Here is a 20,881-nt window from a genome sequence, read left to right as displayed (position 1 = left end):
CCAAGCCCCAAGCCATAACACACTGCACCAACTCCATCCCATAACACAACCACATCACATTGCTAGTAACAAATGTTAACGCCAACTACTGACAAATCCTCGACACAAATCTAGCAGAAAATGGAACACAAGATCAGGGGCAATCCTGGACGGTAGCAGTTCTGCTTTTTATACCTGCGAGCCTAGTCCTTACGGTCAACTGAAGGAGCCATTCTCCTTCTCCACCCTGTTGCTAACCAAATCAATGTTTTCAAACGAAAGCCAAAGATATTTCATGAATGGATTGCTTTACAACAGCAAATTTACCTTATGAGCTTGAGGTAGGAGTGAGCCATGAGGTTTCTTCCTCAGTACGTAGGTCTTGAGGCCTTTTTCCAAGTAAAAAGTTGGGTTTGACTGCCCTGAGCTATGTGAGCAAAGATATGCATTATTATTATTATTATTATTATTATTATTAGTTTTAAAACTTGTTAGTCACTTTTTACACACACAAAAGCTCACCAGGTGAGTTACAACATTTTAAGAAGGTAAGCGTAAGTACAACCCAACACATGCTGGTTACAGAATCATAGAATGGTAGAGTTGGAAAGGACCACAAGAGCAATCCAGGCCAACTCCTTGTGACACAGGAGTATTTTGCTCAATGACCCTGAGATTAAAAGTCTCGCACTCTACCGAGGCATGAATGAAGGAGATTCCTAGGGCAGCAAACAAAAATTCAGCACGTTGAGCTCTTTGGGCCATGGAAATGTAGTGATGAATAAGAGACTTTCTGCTGCCCATCAGGCAATGGCTTTTCCCACCTATCTTGGCCTACCTTCCAGCCCTAGGAGGCTTCCTAAGAGAGCTGCTCCAGAGGAAGAACTGTGAGGGGTGAGAGAGAGACTCTGCTATTCATCAAGCAATGGCTTTTTCCACCTGCTTTGCCCCACCCTCCAGCCCTGGGACTTTCCCCCAGACCAGCACTTTGAGAAGGAGCTGGGAAGAGAGAATAGGAGTTCAGGGATATTAAAAAATAAAATAAAATCATAAGCTGTGTGTCCTTGTTTCTCAGTTTGATCCTTCTACATGGTTTTGTATGTTTTGCGGTATTTCATGCATTGTGACTTGCCGATATTTTTTATTGATTCTAGTTTATTCATTCTTTATTGTAATTGATAAGTGCAAACCGTTTCATTATTATTTACTGATAGTTAATTTTACTGTTTACTATAATATTCCAATGGATTATTGAATATTGCTTTATTGGATATAAGTTGCTTATTTAAAAGTTATTATGACTTTTTTTGTATCGGATCAGATTTGTTAATACTTGTGTGATCATTTTGTTGTTTCTTTAGCCTATAAACTGCCTTGTGTATAGTAATACAGCAAGGCAGTATACAAATTAAAAGTGAAATGAAATGAAAGGCAACAGAAACCAAATCTGGGATTAAAAAGGGATAGGGAACCTGTGGCCCTTTGATGTGGCTGGACTCCATACACCATCAGCTCTAGCCTGCATGGCCAATGGCCAGGGATGATAGGAGTTGTGGTCCAGTCTTATTCTTATTCTTTGGCGATCACTCGTAGCCGACCATGATTGTCTTCCATAAACAAGGTTTTAACAGTGAGTCCACAAGTGACTGTGGAGGCCAATTCTGGATCCACACATCCTTCCACAGTAGGGACATTGGTTTCTGGGCGGGAGTTGATCATGGTGTGGATTTGCCAAGCGTGCCTTCCTCCTAGCACATTTATCCCTTGCGCCCTGAGTTCGAGTGTTTTCAAAGCCCATGACACCTTTGGTAAAGGCTGTTCTCCAACTGGAGCACTCACAGGCCAGTGTTTCCCAGTTGTCAGTGTTTATACTCCATTTTTTTTAGATTTGCCTTGAGAGAGTCTTTAAACCTCTTTTGTTGACCACCAGCATTATGCTTTCCATTTTTAAGTTTGGAATAGAATAGTCGCTTTGGACAATAATCAGGCATCTGAACTACATGACCAGTCCAACAAAGGTGATGTTGAAGAATCATTGCTTTGACACTGGTGATCTTTGCTTCTTCCAGTACACTGGCATTAGTTCGGCTGTCTTCCCAAGTGATATGGAACATCTTTCAGAGACACCGTTGATGGAATCTTTCAAGGAGTTGGAGATGGTGTTTATAAGTGGTCAATGTTTCACAAGTGTACAGTAAGGTTGGTAGTGCAATAGCTTTGCAAACAAGCATTTTGGTTTCCCTGCAAATGTCCCGGTCCTCAAACACTCTGCAATTCAACTGAGAGAAAGCCATGCTTGCAGAGTTCAGGTGATGCTGGATTTTGGCGTCAATGTCAGCCATTGTGGAAAGATAACTGCCCAGGCAGGAGAAGTGATCAACATTTTCAAAAGTTACACCATTGAGTTGGATTAGTGGCACTGCTGAGGGGTTGTTTTATGCTTGTTGGTTCAGTGACATCTGGAAGACCCTTACCAAATCTAATAACTTTGGTTTAACTAGTTAAAAGTCTGGGTGCATGGAAGAACAACCACACCTGTGAAATTTTCTCATGAAACACTTGCACAAGCAAATTGCTTTGATGATCAAAGCAACATATTTTGGGGCAAGCCTTTTCAGCAGAAGCATACCAGTGGATTCGAAACGGGTTTTTTACATCTGAAATTGCTTTTATTTTATTTTATTTTTATTTTGTAAGAAACACAATTTTTATTGTTGATGCTTTTATCCCGATATTGCTTCAAGATACTTTATGGGAAGCGATTCACAAATGTAATCTAAATAAATAAATATAAATAATAAATCTGGAGTCGACGTTCAGAGCACGCATAGCACATCTGCTCATTACGTGGCAAGCTTTCTCTCTGAAGCCATAACAACCCCAGATTTGATGCTGAGGGGAAAAACAGCACAAAAGCAGAATGCAGCGTGCTCTATGAGTTCAGAGGGCAATAATTAGACTCTATAACTCACTAAAAAAAAAGTTATCTGGTCCTTACAAACAACAGGTGTATTGCTGGCAGGATATGGGTTTCTGGAACACAGTTTCAAAGCTAGTTAATTAGTTGCAACGGTTGGAGGATGGATGGCGGCTAACAGATTGAGGTTGAATCCTGTCAAGATAGAAGTACTGTTTTTGGGGGACAGGAGGCGGGCAGGTGTGGAAGATTCCCTGGTCCTGAATGGGGTCACTGTGCCCCTGAAGGACCAGGTGCGCAGCCTGGGAGTCATTTTGGACTCACAGCTGTCCATGGAGGCACAGGTCAAATCTGCGTCCAGGGCAGCTGTTTACCAGCTCCATCTGGTACGTAGGCTGAGACCCTACCTGCCTGCGGACTGTCTCGCCAGAGTGGTGCATGCTCTGGTTATCTCCCGCTTGGATTACTGCAATGCGCTCTACGTGGGGCTACCTCTGAAGGTGACTCGGAAACTACAACTAATCCAGAATGCGGCAGCTAGACTGGTGACTGGGAGCGGCTGCCGAGACCATATAACACCGGTCTTGAAAGACCTGCATTGGCTCCCAGTACGTTTCCGAGCACAATTCAAAGTGTTGGTGCTGACCTTTAAAGCCCTAAACGGCCTCGGTCCAGTATACCTGAAGGAGCGTCTCCACCCCCATCATTCTGCCCGGACGCTGAGGTCCAGCGCCGAGGGCCTTCTGGCGGTTCCCTCATTGCGAGAAGCAAAGCTACAGGGAACCAGGCAGAGGGCCTTCTCGGTAGTGGCGCCCGCCCTGTGGAACGCCCTTCCAGCAGATGTCAAAGCAATAAACAACTACCTGACATTCAGGAGACATCTTAAGGCAGCCCTGTTCAGGGAAGTTTTCAATGTGTGATATTTTATTGTATTTTTGGTTTTTATGGAAGCCGCCCAGAGTGGCTGGGGAGGCCCAGCCAGATGGGCGGGGTATAAATAATAAATTATTATTATTATTATTATTATTATTATTATTATTATTATTATTATTATTGCAACGGTCCAAGATAACAACAGAGTCTGTCTCTTGCCTGTTTGCATCCTTTGTTCCTCCCTTTGGGTATTGCTCAAACACAACCAGTATAGGCAGGTCAGTATGAGGAGCTACAACCATAAATGGGCTAGGATTGTTGTAAAATTGGGCATTCCAACAAGAGAGACCGCCTTGGCAAAGTTGCCACGTCTCTCCTTTGTTAGGCGAACTACAGGTAAATGGCCCACAATGAGGAAACAGTTGGAGAGCCATTTTGGGGGGAAAGGCATTACTGTCTCCTTCCCCATTAGCTAAAACTATTGTAATCTGTGTAGCTGTGGGGAAAACAAAGGACAAACTGAAGTGAGTGAGATCCAGAAAGATACATAGAGCTGTATATGGGTTCTCAGACTGCTGGCTTTCTTCCTAGAGATCTGATTTGAGAGCAGATAGACTGGCTATCTGGTGGACTGTTTAGAGCAGCCATGGCCAAACTTGGCCCTCCAGCTGTTTTGGGACTACAATTCCCACCATCCCTGACCACTAGTCCTGTTAGCTAGGGATGATGGGAGTTATAGTCCCAAAACAGCTGGAGGGCCAAGTATGGCCATGCCTGGTTTAGAAGCTCTCCACCTATAAACAGCCTGTACATTTGTAAATGAGTGCAAATATTACAAAATGCCAATATTTTTCAAATGCTCTCTTTCCAGATAAAATATCACCTGGATAAGCAAGTGTTCTCACCACTCTGAGAAGCTGAATAACATTACATAACACTTTTCTGGCCTCAAAAAAGCCTTTCAAACAGCCCTGTGCTGCTCTTTGAACCACTGGGTTTTCGTAGGTTCAAAGAGCAGCACTGGGCTGGTTGAAAGCATGCGTGAGAAAACCTTTAGATGTTGTCAGTGTTTGCTGGGGCTAATGGCAGTTGGGAGTCCAAAAACTGCCTGGAAAGTCTGCTTTAAAGTTGCAGAACTTGTCAGCAACCTGGGGAGAGAGGAAGGGGAGGGGTACATGGGAGAAAAAGAATCATGGATATATGTTCTGTGTATAACCAGGAAGGGAAGATTTGCCTCCTTTAATATATTGGAATGTTTCCATAAAAATAGATGACACGGGTGTCCTTGGTGGAGGTGGGGAAGGAAGTAAAACACTGAAAAGGCAAAAGCAGACTTATTTCTGACAAAAAAAGTGCCTTTACGTTTTGCTTCATATCTCAGGTTCTACAAAGGATAGAAGCTGGGGGATCTGGGGGTTATTGTTCACCTACTGGAGATGTCCTAACTTATTCAAGCATCTTTAATTCACACTTCTAAAAATACAGTGGTACCTCTGGTACCAAAAAGTAGAGACATCACCTTGCCAACAAAGGTCCGTATAGTAAAAGCTATGGTTTTCCCAGTAGTGATGTATGGAAGTGAGAGCTGGACCATAAAGAAGGCTAATCGCCGAAGAATTGATGCTTTTGAATTATGGTGCTGGAGGAGACTCTTGAGAGTCCCATGGACTGCAAGAAGAACAAACCTATCCATTCTTAAGGAAATCAGCCCTGAGTGCTCACTGGAAGGACAGATCCTGAAGCTGAGGCTCCAATATTTTGGCCACCTCATGAGAAAAGAAGACTCCCTGGAAAAGACCCTGATGTTGGGAAAGATGGAGGGCACAAGGAGAAGGGGACGATGGAGGACGAGGTGGTTGGACAGTGTTCTCAAAGCTACCAGCATGAGTTTGACCAAACTGCGGGAGGCAGTGGAAGACAGGAGTGCCTGGCGTGCTCTGGTCCAGGGGGTCACGAAGAGGCAGACACGACTAAACGACTAAACAACAACATAAGTATGGTTACATACTTAATTCGTTCCGGAGGTCCGTTCTTAACCTGAAACTGTTCTTAACCTGAAGCACCACTTTAGCTAATGGGGCCTCCCGCTGCTGCCCAATTTCTGTTCTCATCCTGAAGCAAAGTTCTTAACCTGAGGTCATATTTCTGGGTTAGCAGAGTCTGTAACCTGAAGCGTACATAACCCGAGGTACCACTGTATAGGGTACCTCAGGGGATAAGGAAGAATGTGCAGGAGAAAGGAAACCAATCTTATCCTATCAGATTTCAGTGAAATGTTTGCAGCTTAATGCACTCCTTTCCATCTCTCTCCACACACTGATTTAAGAGTCCTAAGGCTGCAGCGCTATCAGCGTTTATCAAAGGCTGCGAACACACGTGAACTTAAAAGCACAATTTATTTCCCAAGGAATCCTAGGGGCAGAGGTGGGTTTAGGGGACGGCAACCGGTTTGGTCATTGGGTGCACTGCAGAGTCTTGGGGGCTGTCACCGGGGACGGAGCAATTACGCAATAGGCCCAGGGTGCCAAATTTTAGCATTGCACAGGGCACGAATGCAATTTGAGAACTCAGCGTAAACACCTTCCTTATTCTCTTTTAATGGCAATGGCGCCCACCTGAGAGGGATCCGGAGTTGAGGAGAGTTCTGGCTGAAAAAAAGTCCTGCCCATAACTACGCTTCCCACGATTCTTGTGCCGGGGTGGGGGGTGGGTCATAGAATTGTACACTTGGAAGGGACCCCGAGGGTCATCTAGCCCAACCCCCTGCGATGCAGGAATCTCGCTGAATTCAGTGCCCTGATTTCCGAGCACCATTGCTCCGCGAAGCTGCCATCCTTACCTGTACTGCCTGACCCTCAGCGCTTCGGGTGGGTGCTGCGGGAAGCCTGGCAGGTGCCGGCACAGGTATCTCTCCAAGGCTCCCTGGTCAAATCTGTGCGGCTTCCTCACTTCGGTGGTATCAGGCTCACTTGCCATTTTGCAGAGGCTCCTGTCCAACTGCGGAGTCGCGGCCTCGAACCGGTTCGCTGACTTGTTGCTACACTGGAGGCGAGAGCAAAGAGGGCGGTGGGGTGAAATAATCATTGCAGCGCAAAGGTCGCTGCAGCCGCTCCTCCAAAGGCGACATACCTCCAAACTATAGGGCTGCCTCTGAAGTTACTCCAAAGCGTTTGCAAAGACGCTCCTCCTCCTCACCCAGAGCAGAAAGAGCTGTTTGGGCTGCTGCTGCCCCTGCGGCTCAGACCATGCTCTTTTCTGGAGACCGAGCTGAACTCCGACTGAAATCATTCTTTCATCGGGTCTGCCCAAGGCGTTCGGCTTTCCCCCCTCAAGGGGGGCGGTGTCGTAGCCCAGACCTAGTCGCTGCTTTAGAGAGCAGGTCCACTGACTTCAATGGGTCCACTCCCAAGTCTTGCGTGGAAGGGGGCTGCTCAGCTTGCAACCCTTAAACCCACTTGCAAGGCAATGCAAAACCCGGGGGACGAGGGCAAAGCAAAATGGTGCCCTTTTCATGGGCGTAGCCGGGATTTTTGTTTTGGTGTGGGGCAGGCTTTATGGGGGGGGGGAGAACCGGTTTTTTTTATTGTGGGGGCAGTTGCTCCCCCCTGGTCGCCCACCCCTCCTTGGCCGCCCTTTTGCTTGCAAGGGGGGCAACCAGGATTTTGGTTTTAGTGTGGGGCAGCCTTTATGGGTGGGGGGGTAGAGAACTTCAGTTTTTTTTATTGTGGGGGGCAGTTGCTCCCCCCCTGCCCGCCCGCCCCTCCTTGGCCGCCCTTTTGCTTGCAAGGGGCGGGCGGGCAGGTTCCCCACCTAACGGTTCGCCCGCCACCCCCGGACTCTGAAACTCGCAGCAACTTTCTGAAAGGAGAGAGAACTCTGAAGGCCGGAACTGTGGTCTCCGGCGCTGCGTTGCGCGGGGGGAAGCCTTTTGCCGTGACTCCCGGAAGCGCCGGTTGGGGAAACGTGTCTCTGGCAGCGGCAGCGGCGCGGGGTTGGGCTGAGCAGCCGGTACTGCGGGCTTTCCGCTGAGGGATCGCCATGGCCGCCTCGGAGAAGCTGGTGGAGCAGCTGCGGCGCCGCGTCCGGGAGCTGGAGGAAGAGCTGGGCCGGGGGGAAGGAGGCCGGCGGGCGAGGATCGAGCAGATGAGCCCGGAGGTGACCGACTCCAACCCGTACAGGTGAGCGGGTCTTTGGGGCAGGGGAGAGTGGTCGTGAATTACATTGCAAGGGGGGGGTTGGGCTAGATGACCATTGTGGGGCGGGGGCCCCTCGCAGCTCTACCATTCTGTGATCCCGCCCTTTCCGTCCAAGGAGGAGGTCAAGGTTCTCCCCCCCACACCACCTCCACAACAGCCCTACGAGGTAGTTTATAGGCTACCTGGCCCAGGGTCACCCAGTGACCTTCATGTAAAATAACATTATTTTTTCCAAATTTTTAATTAATTTTCAAAAAAAATAATAAAACAAACATAAATCCTGTTTAAATCTTGGTAACATTATTAAGTGACTTCCTCAAATCCCCTTGATTGAATTTCATTATATATCATTTAAACAGTTTTCCAAAGTAAAATAATAATATTAATAACTTATTCCCCGACCATCTGGCTGGATTTCCCCAGCCACTCTAGGCAGCTCCCAACAGAAAATTAAAAACACGATAAGACATCAAACATTAAAAACTTCCTTAAACAGATGTCTTCTAAATGTCAGTTGTTTATTTCCTTGACATCTGATGGGAGGGCGTTCCACAGGGTGGGCGCCACAACCGAGAAGGCCCTCTGCCTGGTTCCCTGTAACCTCACTTCTCGCATTGAGGGGACTGCCAGAAGGCCCTTGGAGCTGGACCTCAGTGTCCAGGCAGAACGATGGCGGTGGAGATGCTCCTTCTGGTATACCTGGCCGAGGCCGTTTAGGGCTTTAAAGGTCAGCACCACACTTTGAATTGTGCTCAGAAACGTACTGGGAGCCAATGTAGGTCTTTCAGGACCGGTGTTATATGGTCTCAGCGGTCACTCCCAGTCACCAGTCTAGCTGCCGCATTCTGGATTAGTTGTAGTTTCTGAGTCAGCTTCAAAGGCTGAGTTGGGATTTGCAGACCCTGGGCCCCCAGATCCTAGTTCGGCACTCTGGCCCAGCTATTCTTAACCTCTGGAGGCACACAAAAGAAGGGCCTCAAGATTGCAGGGTCCACATTGGTTCCTATGGGGAGATGTGGTCCTTAAGGTACGACGGTCCTGAGCTATTTAAGAATTTATAGGTTGAAGCCAGCTCTTTGAATTGGGTCCCAGAAGCTCATGGGTAGCCAGTTCAGTTGGGCCAGGGTTAGTTTGTGTGCTCAAACCAGCCTGCCCCAGGGAGCAACCTGGTTGCTGAATTCTGCACCAGCTGGAGTTTCAGAACTCTTCAGAGCCAGCCCTGTTTATTTAACTTTTTGAAATATGGCAGCCCTGTGTCAGTGGATAGATGGAAGTCCTTAACAGCCAGTCAAGAAGTGGTATGGCATTTTCAGCTACTGTAATGGAACAGTAAGAGGCAAGTAATGGCTATTCCTAGTGGCAGCACAGAAATTAGTGGCATGAACAGGCTGTATACACACCTTCAAAGTGTTTCCGTTTAGCCCTTTTCACCAATCTGGAGGCTGTTGATTTATGTTTCGGGATGTCTTAAATGAATCCATACTTAATTTAATCACTGTGGGAGATCTGGAGCTGCTGAAATATCCAAGACAAACAGGGATTTCAGTGCACTTCAATTTTGCACCATGGAATTTGCTAATCTCCTTTTGATTTTGAAATAGCTGTGCCATGTGAATGAAGCCCACTTGACAAAAGTGTTTTTGTTTCTTCCCTCTCTCTAGTCGCCTGATGGCGCTGAAAAGAATGGGAATTGTGAAAGACTATGAGGTGGGATAATGTTTCTTATAGAAGTTTGCATTCATGATGTAAACACATGGCACAAAATGCTTACCAGTGTTGGTTTCTTGTTGCAGAAAATCCGCTCCTTTGCTGTCGCGGTGGTGGGTGTTGGTGGAGTTGGCAGCGTAACTGCTGAGATGCTGACAAGATGTGGCATTGGTAAGGTAATAATACGTTTCTTCCTTATAACAACACTGTCCTGAGTAAAATCAGTGGTGCTTTGGTGAAAGATTAATTTCCCTTTGTCAACTTAAATGTATTCACAGTGGCCTCTGTAATGGGTAAAAGGGTGGTCACCTACATGGTGATTAGTGATGGTTTAGAAGCTGTAGTTGGCAGAGGCTCCTGGAAGTATGTTTACTGTGCATTTTAGGACACACAGTTCTCCTTGCATGTCCTTTTTGGTTATTATACTGGTACATCATTTTTCTAAAATTGTTGAAGCAACATACATGGATTTATCTCATTTAATTCTAACAACGGTCCTGTAGGGTAGGTTAGGAAGAGAGGAAATGACTTGCCCATGGCCAAAGAGCAAACATCAATGTTGAAGCTTTATTTTCTACATCCACCCCCGCCCCCCCGATCTCCAGTACAGTGGTACCTCGGGTTACATACACTTCAGTTTACAGACTTTGCTAACCCATAAATAGTACCTCGGGTTAAGAACTTTGCTTCAGAATGAGAACAGAAATCGTGCAAGCGGGAGGCCCCATTAGCTAAAGTGGTGCTTCAGGTTAAGAACAATTTCAGGTTAAGAACGGACCTCCAGAACGAATTAAGTACTTAACCCGAGGTACCACTGTACTGTTGTTCTCTGATTCTTTTATCTCTGCCACAGAAGCACATGAGAGACAAATGGGAGCTTTCTTGTGGAAGTAACCCTTAAAAAGTTATTATTTAAAGCTGATGGGCGTCTGTGATGAATTTAAATTTTGAATCTCATTTTACTTAAACTATCACAGTCTTTTAAAACTGAATTTCAGGTGTTTTAGAAATAAATATGTTTGCCACTTTAGAATCCGTAGGAATAATATTTGTTAGCCCAAGGGCTGTGACCCTGTCTGTCCTAAACGTGAACCTGACCAAAGGCCATTCATGTGTCACTAATCTTTCTTTTAGCTGCTCCTGTTTGATTATGATAAGGTGGAGCTGGCCAATATGAACAGGCTCTTTTTCCAACCCCACCAAGCTGGACTGAGTAAAGTGCAAGCAGCAGAGCACACTTTGAGGTATGTGAAAGTGGGAGGTGCCATCCAGTTATGGAATGCAACTTCAGACATGCAGAACTTCCAACTTTTAAAAAAAAGTTTCATGAGAAACTAATCTTAAATAAATCATGCTGCGTACGTTTATGCGGAAGGAAGTTCTTCTGAGTCCAGTAGGATTTATTCCCAAGGAAGAGCATAGGATTGCAACCGTAGTATGTTAGAATTTGCAACACAAATGTGTGGGGCTCCTTTCAGAGATGTTCGTGTTAAAGCTGCAGTGTTTATTTTATCCTTAAGGAACATCAACCCCGATGTGCAGTTCGAAGTACATAACTACAACATCACAACCGTGGACAACTTTCAACATTTTATGGACAGGATCAGGTAACATATCTTTCGGGGGCTGGTAGTGGTGGTCGTAACGAAACACTACTGATTCACATTTCTCTAAATCAGGGGGTTGGCAACCTCAGGCCTGGAGGGTCAATTGCAGCTCTCCAGGCTTCTCTGTTTGGCCTTGGGACTCTCTAGGCCACACACCCTTTCTCCCAGGCCACACTGCTGTCTGGTCTGGCCTAGCCTTACCCCATCCTTGAGGGCTTTTAACTGGCTGGAAATAATCCTTTAACTCTTATAATGATTCTCCCTAGCTTGGATTGAGGATAGAGGGGTCTCTAAGCAACTAGCCCATGGGTAGGCAAACTAAGGCCCGGGGGCCGGATCCGACCCAATCCCCTTAGCCTATTGTACAAAGGTTAAGTTGGCATTTGCCGTTCTGGCCCTGCCCATTGCTGGCATGTGGGCCATGTAAGATTTCCTAGGAGAAGATGCAACCCTTGAGCAGAGGAGGATTCCATGCTAATAATGAATGGAGAGTTTCATGGTAAAACAGCTTCCTTGATCTTCTTGCAAGGAACCTTAATATTTCCATTTTCTCCCCTTTTTATTTATAGCAACGGAGGTTTAGAAGAAGGGAAACCTGTTGATCTTGTATTGAGCTGCGTGGATAATTTTGAAGCACGCATGGCAATTAACACGGTAAGTGCAGCAACAGCAACGCACACATGCCTCCTGTTATCACCCAAGTACACATTGCACACCTATTGCTAGAAGCTGTGGATCTCGTACCCAGTACATTGTAGCAGGTATGGCTGCTGTGCCATCTCAGTGGGGGAGGCAGAGGGTTCCCAAGCGAGCCACTTCTGAAAAGATATGGCTGTTCCACAGTAGCTGTGCTTGGTGCATTTGCAGTATCATCGTGCCTCCTTGAGCCTGTGTATGTTACATGAAAGCAGGATACACAAAAACAGTAATACTAGAGATGGAACTGCATTTCGTTGGCGACTTCAGCTTCATCCTTGGGTGAATACAGACTTCTGTGACATGGACATGAATGGGATCCGTTTTCCAGATCTGGTTTGAGAAGTTTGAGGGATTGCTGAAGTCTGTCACAAAACCCAAATGAAGTTTTGCTTTCCTAAGAACTTATTTTCAGTTGAAATTCTTTAGATGACCAACTCCCCTACAATGAGTTCATTTTCAGGCCTGGAAACCAGGAGTGTGCTACCGATTCTTGCCTTTGAATTTGGGTCACCTGATGTCATGGTGAACGGGCAGGTGATTTTACAGCAAAGGTGTCCTGGCTCATCTTTCAAAGTAGCCACCGGTCAGTTGGGGGGGGGGGACGGGAGCTCCAGATCTAGACAGTTCCCCTCCCCTGAGATAAGCCTTTAGCTTGATTCAGCAGGACTCTTCTTATATCCATAAGCAGTTTAGATTTTTGCAGCAAGTGCAACTTATGTATGTATAAATAGTACGTGTTTTATGTTTTTTAAGGCTTGTAATGAGCTTGGACAAATATGGATGGAATCTGGAGTGAGCGAAAATGCTGTGTCTGGCCATATCCAACTCATCATCCCTGGTGAATCGGCTTGTTTTGCGGTATGTGATGTTACGCTTTCTAAGTTCCATTGTGCTGTCCTTCTAAGGTGAAGTGAAAGTTGTTGGAATCTAAAGTCATTTTTGTTGGATCCTTCTCCTGTTCTTGGGTTTTTCAAATGCCCCTTTTATGATTCTCAAACTCCTCTTCCCTTTTTGGCTAGTGTGCACCTCCACTTGTTGTAGCGGCAAATATAGATGAGAAAACGCTCAAACGGGAGGGAGTTTGTGCCGCCAGCCTTCCCACCACTATGGGAGTGGTCGCCGGTCTTCTTGTTCAAAACGTCCTGAAGTAAGTGACTGAGATGCCTCAATTTTTAAAAAAAAGTTTAAGTGGGAATTGGTTCATGGCAAAAGAATTACATCAAGCATATTGGGTGAGATCCAGAGTAGAGTGAGCAGCTGTGTCCTTGTGCATTCTCCATCTGTTCCCTCCACACCCTCAGATAGTTAGGGACCCTCCAGAGCAGATTTTCGGGGTGCACAGGTGCTGAAGGAGAACTCCAGTTGTGCAAGATTTCTGTTGCGCAAGTAGGCAAGCATCATTGGATGCTGTGTCTTCCGTCTGACACATGCAAACAATAAACTGTTCTCTTCTTTTATCCTTCCTGCATTTCCCCCCAGATATTTACTGAATTTTGGCACGGTGAGCTTTTACCTTGGCTATAACGCAATGCAGGATTTTTTCCCCTCCATGACGATGAAGCCAAATCCACAGTGCGATGACAGAAACTGTAGACACCAGCAGGAAGAGTACAAGGTAAAATAAATAGCTAAAAGAGTTCAGGCTCCTTTTCCAATTCCTTGAAAGGGGTGGATAACTTGTTCAGCGGAAGTTAGAAAATGTAGCATGAACTCTTTGGAGCTATTTACCCTAGTATGGTCATTCTGAATCGGCCTCTAGCATATAATTATTTAACTTTTCCCATTATTTAGAGTGGGAAGAAAAACCACTTGTGACTGTCTTTGTATTTCCAGAAAAAAGCAGCAGAAAATCCTAAAGTAGAAGTAATTGAACAGGAAGAAGAAATAGTTCATGAAGAGAATGATTGGGGTGAGTTAAGATACTAAGACAATACAAATTGCTAGCTTACAACTCTTGGAACTAGTAAAATGCCCATCAGCCTAAGCAGCTTTCTCTCTTGTGAATGATTTCAATTGAGCCCCAAAAAGCAGGTAGCTGTAAGTGAGGACATAGTTGTGACAGCAGCACAAGCTATTGTGATCTATTATTGTCATGAAAGGGTATCCCACATTATGAACCCACTTTGGCATGTTATGCTTAATTAGGGTTTAAAAACCCCTAAACATTACCACTGCTCCCAAATCCATTGGGCCTGTCCAACACGGGGAGGGTAACAGCCCTACTCCCTGCCCTTTCAATTGCCTGAAGAGGTTTTTGACTGTAAGAAGTACAGTGGTACCTCGTGTTGCGTAACCTCCAGGTTACAGAATCTTCGGGTTACGGCCACGGCAAACCCGGAAGTGTATACTTCGGGGTTTCACCGTGTATATGCAGAAGGGCACCTCCAGTTACGAAGTTTTTGGGATACAGCCGGGCCTCCAGAGCGGATCCCGTTTGTAACCGGACATACCACTGTAATGTCTTTATCTGCCCTGAAACATAAGTTCAGTCTGTAACTTTTTTGAATTTGTGGACAATTACTGTGTATACCATTAATCTGCACTAATGCTTTCCCTTGCATTGATGTGTTTGGGGCTATTCAGGGATAGAGTTGGTATCGGAAGTTTCAGAGGAAGAATTAAAAGCTGCTTCAGGTCCAGTTCTCGATCTTCCAGAAGGAATCACAATGGCATACACAATACCAAACAAGGTGGTAAGTTGTTTTTAGCTAACGTCAAGAACATTTTATTTGGATTGGCTTTAACTTGTCAAGTTGCATGTGGGAATGAGCAATCAGTGCTGCTGTTCTGCATTCTTCACTTCCATCGTGTGCGTCAATGAAGTTGATGTTAGGATTCCTGCTCCGTGTTTGCAGTCATAGGATTGTTGTCGTATCACATGATGGTGTATGTTTTCATTCCACAGTGTGGGAAGTGACGGAAACAGGATGTTTTGTGTTACTGTGTTCCGGAAAGTGGGACTATTGTCCTTTGGTGTGTTTTTTCTCTTTGCTGTCTGATGAGAAAGAGGAAGGAGCTAAGTCAGAATGCTCCGAGTGTATTATATGTAAATAAAAGTAGATTAGCCAAAATGCAGTGCTACTGAGTTCTGTTGTGCGAAATGCAAATACTCTGCAGAATCATAAGTGTGCTGATGCCTCTTGGCATCAGTCGCTGTGGTGTTTGGGCAGAAGAAAGCTTTTGAAGCTCCCGAACGATCGACCAGGAGGGAGAGGACATGCCAGTCAGGCATGTGTCTCTACCAGGTTCATACGCGAAAGTAGGACGATCCTAACAGCCCACAACTGCTGTCATAGCCACAGCAGCACTGCACACTTTGACGTGTGCACCTTCCAAACTTGGCTGTCGTAGCTTCCTTGGCGGAGAGAGCCTCTGCTCACTTGGCACGTACCTGCTTCGCTAACCTTTGCTTTACAATGGGGTGGGAACCTCTGGCTTGTGAGGCCTCCAGATATCAGGCAAAGGGCATGCAGAGATGCAGTTGCCAGTGCACAGTTTGCAGCCTTGAAGTGTCCTTCTGCTTGTGGAAGGATGCTATATCACCTGATAGGCCTTAACTAAAGCTCATTGGGATGAACTTCTGAGTTTCCCCCATAGGGATTCAGTAGCGTAGCCAACCGCTGCAGAAGGTGGAGTTTGAAGTCAGCATTGATCATTGGTAACTTTCAGCCTGGCGAGACTAAGCTTGGATTTTCTGTACTTGCCATGCAAGGAAGGAAGAATGAGTCCCCTGACATGATGGTGATGTTGGGCGACTGACAGGTGTTAGTATTGAATTACGTTTGTATCCGGCCTATTTTACTATAATGTGTGTGGTGTTCAGCACGCCAAGCTTGTTGGGGCTTTTGGATTTGAGGCTATAGTGAAAAGGTGTAAAGGCATTTACTACTCTTCTCCCCTCACCAGGAAGAGAACGCTGTTACTGGGGAAACTGTTCCAGAATCTGAAGAAAGTCTAGAAGAACTTATGGCTAAGATGAAGAGCATCTAGCACAAAGAACACTTCAAGATTACTGTAATTTCAGCAGCCAGTGATGTGTAACAGATTTAGTCTTTCATGAATAGTGCATCGTCATGTTGTCTTTTTGTTAATTATGTGAAGACTTTATGGTATGAGGGTCCAGTGAAAACCAAGGCAAGCTGACAGGTTTAATATATAACACAATGCCAAACTGCCTTTTAAGCCCAGTTCAGGTGAGAGTAAATTTGTTGAGCGTAATCAGTTCCTCCTTAGGATGCCTGGATTGGAAAAGTGTCTAAAATAGTAACACTTGATCCGCTTAAGCTTATAGTTAGAAGAATGAAAAGCTATACGATATATAGAGAGAGCCTTGTTTAAAAAATGATTATCATTGTCATACACCCTAGCCAATTATATATGACCGTTACATGGAAAAGTAACTGTTTGGTATACTTTTGTTAGCCGCAAGAGAAGTCTTTTGGAAGACTTAGTGGGCTGGAAATGTGGGACGAGCCAATATCTGGTTCCTCGGGCCATGCAGTGTGTAATAGGAAGCACTGAATGCTAAAATTTGCTATCACCGATATACCATTATGGGAGAATACTGAATTTGGAAATGATCTTGAGCCATCATGCCTAAAATCCCCAGTTTCCAAATAAGAAGAAAATAAAGCAATGAGGTGAAAGTTGCTTTGAACTGATAAGAGAAAACTGCACTATGAGGAAGTTGATTGCAGCCCCCATGGTGTTTGGCAAATGATCTAGTCTATTATGTTCAATTGTAGATTATCACTCAAGTGGTGTAGGATAAAAAGCTCTGGGACGCAGAAGTTGCCAGGGCTTCCTCCACCAAAGCATTTCATTCCCTTTCTAATCCAGGCAGGTCAACCAAAAACTGAAAGTTAGGCAGGGTTAATGACACTTGCAGTCGCTCAGCACTTACAAGGCCTCTTGCCAGTTGCTTTCTAATAATGTCACCTTAGTAGTATTTATTTAAGTAATATTCCAGGTATATTTTTAGTAAACAAAGAAGCTGCAATCCAAGAGAAGCCTATTTAGAATCAATGGCCCTAAGGCTAACTATTTTTAAACCACCAGCAATAAACTACAGTTTATGCTTGCTGGACTGAATGTTGTACGGTCAGTTGCTGCAGAAATGCTTTTGTCATTAGCTGGTGATTAACATAAACATAAAGACAGATTTGGGGGGGGAGTGGTTTGGAAGTTTGAGGGTTCTAGGCAATCCCACAATTAATTGCTTCAACTACTTGTTCAACCACACTCCATTCTGTTTCCATTTTGCATTTTTGTGTGTCCTTCCTGTGAGTTACTTTCTTGGAAATAAACTTTATTACTAAAATAAGCTCAGCATCAACCAACCAATGTGTTACCTACTTGTGTGCTTTTATAGATTGCTTTCTACCTCAGGACTTTGTGCTCAATTATTAAATGTGTTACAAGAGTTTTGAAATTTAGACTACCAACATTTCTAGAATTCCGCTTTAACAGAACTAATATTGGTGCAGTTTATACCATATACAAGTTTTGTTGCCAAAGGCCTGCTTCTTGCTTATAAACATTTCAGATTAAATTATTATTGGAGTGCAAAGAAATAGGGTTAAGACTAATTGAACCATTTGTTTCTAAGCTACCACTGCTTCAGCCTGATGCCTAATACAAAGAAAGGAATATTTAATACTTACTTTACTGCAGCCCTGTTCAATAATCACCCATAAGTATGATTTGTTTTCAGTGGGGGTTGCTAATAAGCGTGCATGAATATGGTTGCTGTGCTAGGGTAAACACTTAAAAGGGCCTGTGCGGAGTGCAGGGGAATATATTAACTGAGAGAAAGCAAAGCTGTATAGAACCAGGTTAAGATGGAACAAAAAATGATAAGGGAAATTAGGAAGCCTTCAAATGTGTATAATTTTTTAAAATAAATGGTGTATTTCTTCATGCCCAACTGCGAACTATAGCTGTGTGTCTGTCCCACACATAAGCCATTCCTGAAGGTCAAAAGAAAAGCACCCCACACAGCTCAAGAGTACATGGCACATGGTCTTTGAGTCCCGGCTCTAGATTTTGAATATGTGGCAAACACAAAGCAGGCTATTCAGTTAAGAGTTTCACTTCCTCACAATTTAATGTATATCTCAAAGGAAGTATAACTGGACAGCTACAAATACTGCTTTTAAATTTCATAATTTACAGAAAGATTGATAGTCAAATGTTTTTTTCTTTTTTCTCTCCACTTTGGAGATATAATAATAATAATTTATTCTTTAGGCCCCAGCCACTCTGGGCGGCTCCCAACAGAATATTAAAAACACGATAAAATATTCAACATTAAAAACTTCCCTAAACAGGGCTGCCTTCAGATGTCTTCTAAAAGTCAGATAGTTGCTTATTTCCTTGACATCTGGTGGGAGGGCGTTCCACAGGGCGGGCGCCACCACCGAGAAGGCCCTCTTCTTGGTATCAAAAGCTCTGACTGTAGAGTCACATTAAATCCAACAGAAGTAGGAAAAGACATTACAGAATGACAGCTCAGTTCCAACAAATCATTTATACCTGGTCAAGGAAAGAAGGTGCTGTAACTAAAAAAACCTGATTATTATGTAACACGAATAAGCCTTGGGCTTGTGTACTCCCTATCTTCTCTAGTGCAGCCACAAGGAGTTCATTAGCCATCACTTTCAATTGTGTTGTGTCCAAACCAAAATTTCTGGTTAAGCTTAACTATGGTCTATTGAAACAAATGAACATCATAAAACCCAGTTTGAAGTTGGCTTTCCTCTGTAAACTGCAGGACAAATGACGGTTTTGAGTTCAGCGAGTTAAAAACAAGGGGAAGCCTCTCTTCCTTTTGTGGAAGATAACTCACCTTGGATAACTCTACTTGGCTGGAAATAAGGGAGACTTGCAACTTAGCTTTCTGCCCCAATCAGGAAGCATCTCCCTGTTTTTGCTCAAATCAAGAACCTCCATCTTTCTGCACCTCTATCGTTACTGCTTCACCTGAGCCTCCTTTCTCCTGCTGGAAAGACTCTGCACCTAAGAAAGGTATTATAGATTATATACGTACCTGTCCTTATAATGAATGGGACTTAAATCCATGTAATGTATGCAGGACTGGAGTGTCAATATAACTAAAACTACTTTTTAACTGTGTGGAACAGTCTGCAAAACATTCGGCAATACTGGGGGGGGGGAGGTGTTCAGGGGACTGCCATCCTCTTATTCAGACAAACCCATTTGATGTGGGTGGCGCTGTGGTCTAAACCACTGAGCCTCTTGGGCTTACCGATCAGAAAGTTGGCGGTTTTAATCCCCGCAACGGAGTGAGCTCCTGTTGCTCTGTCCCAGCTCCTGCCAACCTAGCAGTTCGAAAGTACACCAGTGCAAGTAGATAAATAGGTACCGCTGCAGCGGGAAGGTAAACAGCATTTCCATACGCTCTGTTTTCTGTCATGGTGTCCCATTGTGCCAGAAGCGGTTTAGTCATGCTGGCCACATGACCCAGAAAGCTGAACAAACGCCGGCTCCCTCGGCCTGAAAGCAAGATGAGCGCTGCACCCCATAGTCGCCTTTGATTGGACTTCACTGTCCAGGGGTCCTTTACCTTATCATCACCTTTGTCCATGTTGCAAAAAAACATTGGGAGAGAAAGCACTCTTCAAACTGAGGGTGTCTCCACTGGATGAATGACGGGACGCTGCCTTGCCACCAATCAACAAAGTCTCTGCTTCTTTGATTTCCATGGCTCTCTTATAGAGCTCGGCAGCCTTCTCAAAATCTCCTCCCTCATAGCTGGGGGGGGGGGGGATGAGAGAAAACAAAGGAACAAAAAACATTCCACATTGCTATTCCAGAACATTTACAGATTAGTAGTAGAACTGAAAAAAGTTATCAAACATTAACTCGTATTTCCCACTTTTCTAGAGATTAAAGTCATCCCCCACCCCCAAATCAAAATATATACTACTTCTGTATCACATTAAAAAGCTTCAAAGAAACTTTGTCAGGTATTTCTGAACCCCCCACCATACTGCAGCTTTTGCTCTGGTCCAAAGATCTGGTGTGTGAACCTAGGATTATTCAGTAAGCAAGTAGTGAACATATACACTTTTTTAAAATAACAAGGCGGGTTGGTTAGATTAAATGTTACCTAAGCACAGCCAAATTCTTTAATGTTTCTCCCACACGAGGATGCATACGCCCAAAGCTGTCTTCATAAATTTTCAGCGCTCGTTCGTAAAGAGGCAAGGCTTCAGAGTGTTTTTTCTAGAAGTATTAGGGCACAAAAGATAACAGGTATTGCCAAAAGTGTTTGTTCAGATCTGAGCTGAACACTTAAGTTTCATTAAAATTTTACATTCCAACTACTGGAAACCGTAAGATGTCTGAGCCTAGGAGAATAGCTTGTAACTACTCTCACATTTTGGCTAAGGTTATGATAAAAATCTGAGAGCTGGAAGGCAGGAACGGGTGCTGCAACTTTTATAAATTAAGCCAGGACACCAAGCCAAAGAATTAAAACAGGCTGTGCAAGGCTTAACTCCTGAAGATGAGAAAAGCTGGGCTCATAAATTGGCCTGAATGCAGACTGAGTCCAAAGGAATGAATACAATGTAAGCAATGAACACCAAACATTTCAGCCAGAGTTTGTCTGTCTCCCTGCCTGCCTGCCAAAAAAGAAAAACGTTTGAAGAAGTCATGAGTCTTCTTCAAAGATCGCCAGCTATTACAGAGCACTTGGATATCCTCATTTGCAAGCAAAACCACAAAAAACAGAAACTGTATGGTGGGTGAGGTTTGCGTAGGAGAATTTTCCAATGTAAAGTGTCCCTTGGGGTTTTCTGCCTATTCTGTCCTGTGCTATAAACAGATAAGAAAGGGTGCTCTGTGAAACTCCCAAAGGAACCATGTGAGTAAGGGCT

At 44.6% G+C, this 20,881-nt stretch overlaps 3 protein-coding genes across 8 annotated transcripts in view; 1 reads left to right on the top strand and 2 right to left on the bottom strand.

Annotated features, from left to right (window-relative positions):
• The window catches only part of ACAD11 (acyl-CoA dehydrogenase family member 11), a 39,475-nt gene extending 32,175 nt beyond the window's left edge, over positions 1-7,300 (bottom strand). The window contains exons 1-3 of one of the 3 annotated variants that reach the window (XM_082193009.1): positions 6,899-7,300; positions 6,609-6,811; positions 307-406 (exon numbers count right to left, since the gene is read on the bottom strand). In XM_082193009.1, the coding sequence (XP_082049135.1) occupies positions 307-406; positions 6,609-6,745 (237 nt within the window). In that variant the 5' untranslated portion in view covers positions 6,746-6,811; positions 6,899-7,300. Of the gene's footprint in view, positions 1-306; positions 407-6,608 lie in introns of all 3 variants that reach the window. The other 2 variants (XM_082193010.1, XM_082193008.1) reach the window with 2 other exon arrangements.
• A 383-nt stretch (positions 7,301-7,683) lies between these two features.
• On the top strand, positions 7,684-17,317 carry UBA5 (ubiquitin like modifier activating enzyme 5). 2 transcript variants are annotated; one of them, XM_082193060.1, is made up of 12 exons: positions 7,684-7,947; positions 9,627-9,672; positions 9,759-9,848; positions 10,807-10,916; positions 11,193-11,279; positions 11,849-11,933; positions 12,732-12,836; positions 12,998-13,125; positions 13,458-13,593; positions 13,812-13,887; positions 14,562-14,668; positions 15,885-17,317. In XM_082193060.1, exons 1-12 carry the CDS (start codon positions 7,808-7,810, stop codon positions 15,966-15,968), a joined length of 1,194 nt encoding a protein of 397 aa, XP_082049186.1. In that variant the 5' UTR covers positions 7,684-7,807; the 3' UTR covers positions 15,969-17,317. The 2 variants fall into 2 exon arrangements, with proteins under 2 accessions (XP_082049186.1, XP_082049185.1); XM_082193059.1 differs by having other exon boundaries at positions 7,692-7,947; positions 14,562-14,671.
• A 1,171-nt stretch (positions 17,318-18,488) lies between these two features.
• Positions 18,489-20,881, bottom strand: part of NPHP3 (nephrocystin 3) — a 37,921-nt gene continuing 35,528 nt past the window's right edge. For all 3 annotated transcript variants that reach the window (XM_082192964.1, XM_082192966.1, XM_082192965.1), the window contains 2 exons: positions 20,110-20,225; positions 18,489-19,751 (listed from right to left, as the gene is read on the bottom strand). In XM_082192964.1, the coding sequence (XP_082049090.1) occupies positions 19,571-19,751; positions 20,110-20,225 (297 nt within the window). In that variant the 3' untranslated portion in view covers positions 18,489-19,570. The remainder of the gene's footprint in view (positions 19,752-20,109; positions 20,226-20,881) is intronic.

This window comes from Podarcis vaucheri, assembly GCF_965113315.1.
Source record: "Podarcis vaucheri genome assembly, chromosome: 12".
Taxonomy (NCBI): domain Eukaryota; kingdom Metazoa; phylum Chordata; class Lepidosauria; order Squamata; family Lacertidae; genus Podarcis; species Podarcis vaucheri.
Note: the sequence above shows the minus strand (reverse complement) of the source record. Positions and strands in the feature narration are given on the sequence as shown.

Coding starts and splice junctions, on each gene's coding strand:
- UBA5 (XM_082193059.1), top strand. CDS start 7,808: ATGGCCGCCTCGGAGAAGCTGGTGGAGCAGCTGCGGCGCCGCGTCCGG. Junction 7,948..9,626: donor ACCGACTCCAACCCGTACAG/GTGAGCGGGTCT, acceptor CCCTCTCTCTAG/TCGCCTGATGGCGCTGAAAA. Junction 9,673..9,758: donor GAATTGTGAAAGACTATGAG/GTGGGATAATGT, acceptor TTCTTGTTGCAG/AAAATCCGCTCCTTTGCTGT.